At 64.8% G+C, this 3058-nt stretch overlaps 1 protein-coding gene across 1 annotated transcript; it reads right to left on the minus strand.

Moving 5' to 3' along the window:
- Positions 1 to 617: 617 nt before the first annotated feature.
- Positions 618 to 2210, minus strand: GADD45G (growth arrest and DNA damage inducible gamma). Its single transcript, XM_072952443.1, has 4 exons — positions 2032 to 2210; positions 1657 to 1758; positions 1299 to 1512; positions 618 to 1205 (listed from the first exon to the last, which is right to left on the minus strand). The coding sequence occupies exons 1-4, from the start codon at positions 2082 to 2084 to the stop codon at positions 1095 to 1097; spliced, it is 480 nt and encodes a 159-aa protein (XP_072808544.1). The 5' UTR covers positions 2085 to 2210; the 3' UTR covers positions 618 to 1094.
- Between the last annotated feature and the right edge of the window lie 848 nt (positions 2211 to 3058).

Raw genomic sequence — 3058 nt, forward strand, 5'->3', positions numbered from 1 at the left:
CAGAATGCTCTCGCCCGTTTGTGTAGACGCTGCCTGCCCATTTTTGTTCAGATCTTTCAAGTTCTAGCACAGCCATGACAAAATGATGACTCACACTTAAAAGCAGTCATCGTGTCGTACGCGACACTAATACCTTGGTGACACTGCTGTAAGGGCCGTTCCTGTAACAGGAAGTGGCTCCGGGAGCAGTCCGCCACCGTCCTCGGGGCCCGCAGAGGGCAGCGCCTGCAGGCGGCAATGCTCATTGTGCAGGAGGGAGCTGCCTGCATCCTGCAAGCTGTTCCGATAAGCAGCTGTTGGAAGCCGAGAGGGAGGGGGGAGAGACGTGGGGGGAGGGAAAAGCCTCTGTTATCAGGTCGGACGGCCAGCTGCCGCCCGTCTTACCCCAAGAACGCTCCTGTCGTGCGAGTTTAAAACTCTTCCTAAAAGGAGACACACAGGAGCGGGGCTCAAGTTCTGCCCCAACACCCAGGCAGCGCCCCCTCCCCCACTTCCAGCCCTGCAGGAGCTGTGATCCGGCGCAGAGAGAAGGCGGAACAGGTGCCACGGAGTTCCCTGAACGTCAGAAATCGTCAGCAACCCTGCTAACCACGCCCGCCCTCAGTAAAGACAGTACGTTTGTTTCAGTCGTTTATTGCAAGAGTCAAAGCTGCAGCAGCAGCATCCTTTAGAAAACGAAGCATCGCCCGGATCCGTCTGGAAGCAGCAGTGCGTGCTGCCAAGTGCGCCAGAGCGCCCGTAACTGCTCAAGTCCCGGCCGCCTGGCCCGGCCTTTCCCCTCCTTTCTGCCGGGAGCACCGGCTGCTGAGTCACGCCTGCCGGCCAGTCCGTCCTTCCTGGCCGCGCGGCCAACGTCCCGCCTCCGGCCTCCCTGCACTCGCAGTCCTGGGCCGGGGCCAGCCTGCCCCCGCCGCCGCCGCCGCTCCTCGGGAGGGGGCCGCACCTCCTCGCCGCTCTCCGCGCGCCCTCGCCTGCCCGTCTCCACGCCGCACTCCGCCGCCCTCCGAGGGCGCATCCACAGAGCCAGCCCCGCGCTAGGCGCCCCGGGGCGTCACCACGTCGATCAGACAGACCAAAGACCCCCCGCTGGGCTGTCACTCCGGGAGGGTGATACTGGGCACCCAGTCGTTGACGCTGCGACTCTCCTCGCAGAACAGGCTGAGCTTCTCCAAGGCAGGGTCCTTCCACGCGTCCTCATTGGGGTTCTGCGGGGAGAGCGCAGAGGTCAGCCTGCCTGGCCGCTAGCCGCTGGCTGCTGGCGGGGGCGGGGACGACATCGGGACGGAGGCGACACTCACCGAGATGAGGATGCAGTGCAGGTCGCCCGGCGCGCCCGCCTCGTCGCCGGCGCCCACGATCGCAGCCAGCCGCTGCACGTCGCCCACGCGCACGATGTCGATGTCGTTCTCGCAGCAAAACGCCTGGATCAGAGTGAAGTGGATCTGCAGCGCGATGTCGCCCTCGTCCTCCTCGTCGGCGGCCAGCACGCAGAAGGTCACGTTGTCGGGGTCCCTGCGCGGGCGAGGAGGAGGAGCTGGTGAGGGCAGGTCGGCGACCCCGCCGGGGTGGCCCCCGCCGCCTTCTCCCCGGCCTCCCTGCCGCCCCTCCTGCCCCTCCCGCCCCTGGTCGCCTTGCCCGGGCCGCGTCTATACTCACACGTTCAGGACTTTGGCTGACTCGTAGACGCCGGCGGTGAGGCAGCCCTGGCGCTGCGCCGACAGCAGCAGCTCGTGCAGCGCTTTCCCGGCGCCCTGCATCCTGCGGAAGAGCCAGCGCCATGAGCAGGGGACTGGACGGGGGAGGGGGGGTGTGCCGAGATCCCAGGCCCGGGGACGCACCCCCAACGCCCCAGCCCGACGCTCCGACCAAGCGCCGCACCCCTGGCCCCGCCGGCACACTCGCGCCCGGCTGGCTCCCACCCTGGCTGGCTCCCACCGAGGCGGCCCCAAGGACTGCCGCCCGACCATCGGTGGCCAAGGCAGGACCAGGCTCCCCGCACCCGGCGACCTCCGACGCTCGGCGCCGACCCACCTGGCAGTGCTTTCTGGAACCGTATCCTGGCCGCGGACTTCTTCCAGAGTCATGTTGCGATCAGCGAACAGCAAGTTATCCACAGGAGGAGAGCGCGGAGCGGACGCGAGCGGAGCCCGGAGAGTGCGAACAGCAGCCCGGCGCGCCCACCGCCAGCGAGTGAGCCCCGGCGCTGCGGCGCGCTCTTATATAGGCCCGGCCCGCGGCGCCGCCAGCTGGCTCGAGCCTGCGCGCCCATTGGCCGGCGCCCGCTTTCTGATGCAAATGAGGCGGCGGCTGGCGGCTCGTGCCAGGAGGCCACGTGGGGAGGGGTGCGGGGGATGACAATGCCTCAAATCTGCCGCTTTTGTCGGGGTGTTACCAGGCAGACTGGAGCCTGGAGATTTCATCTCGCCTTTTTGGTTTTTTTTAAGTCCTTAAAAGGAAAAAGTTAAAAAAAAAAAAAAACCTTGCTTGCTAATAGTAGGTTGTAATTTTTGAAATGCACCTTTGGAGAATCTAAGGAATTTGTTTTTGCATTTATTTTTGTTGCTACATTTCTATTTTTTTATTTACTTTTAATTTGGAGTTAATGAGTATGTTGCTTTTAAACCGGAACTTAAAAACACGCAGCGCTGGCTTTAAGCTTGCAAAAAGCCTGGGCGCAGCCCCCTCCAGCTGACACTAGGGCCCCAAGCGCGAGGTTCTCCAAGCACAGTCAAGGCCCCGACCCGTCGTGTTGCGCTGGAAGGTCCCAGCCAACCTCCCCGCCCGCTGCAGAGCGCTGCGGGGCGCCGGGGCGCACGAGCAGATTGCGGCCGGCGCACGCGGCTCGTTTGCATTTCTATGGAGGGCGCACAATAGCGGAGGTCTGGCGTGTGGCGGTTTGTAGGAGGGACAATCAAGGCTTTCTCTTCATAGCAACACTGTCCACCTGCCGCTGGGTGGGGTGGGCAGGGCCCCGCCGCGCGTGGGGGTCGCCTGGCTGCCCGGCGCGTGGGGTCTGGGCCGCGTGCCGCTCCTGCGCCCTTCGGGGCGCGCCTCCTAC

This window comes from Vicugna pacos, chromosome 31 (assembly GCF_048564905.1).
Source record: "Vicugna pacos chromosome 31, VicPac4, whole genome shotgun sequence".
NCBI classification, from domain to species: Eukaryota; Metazoa; Chordata; class Mammalia; order Artiodactyla; family Camelidae; genus Vicugna; species Vicugna pacos.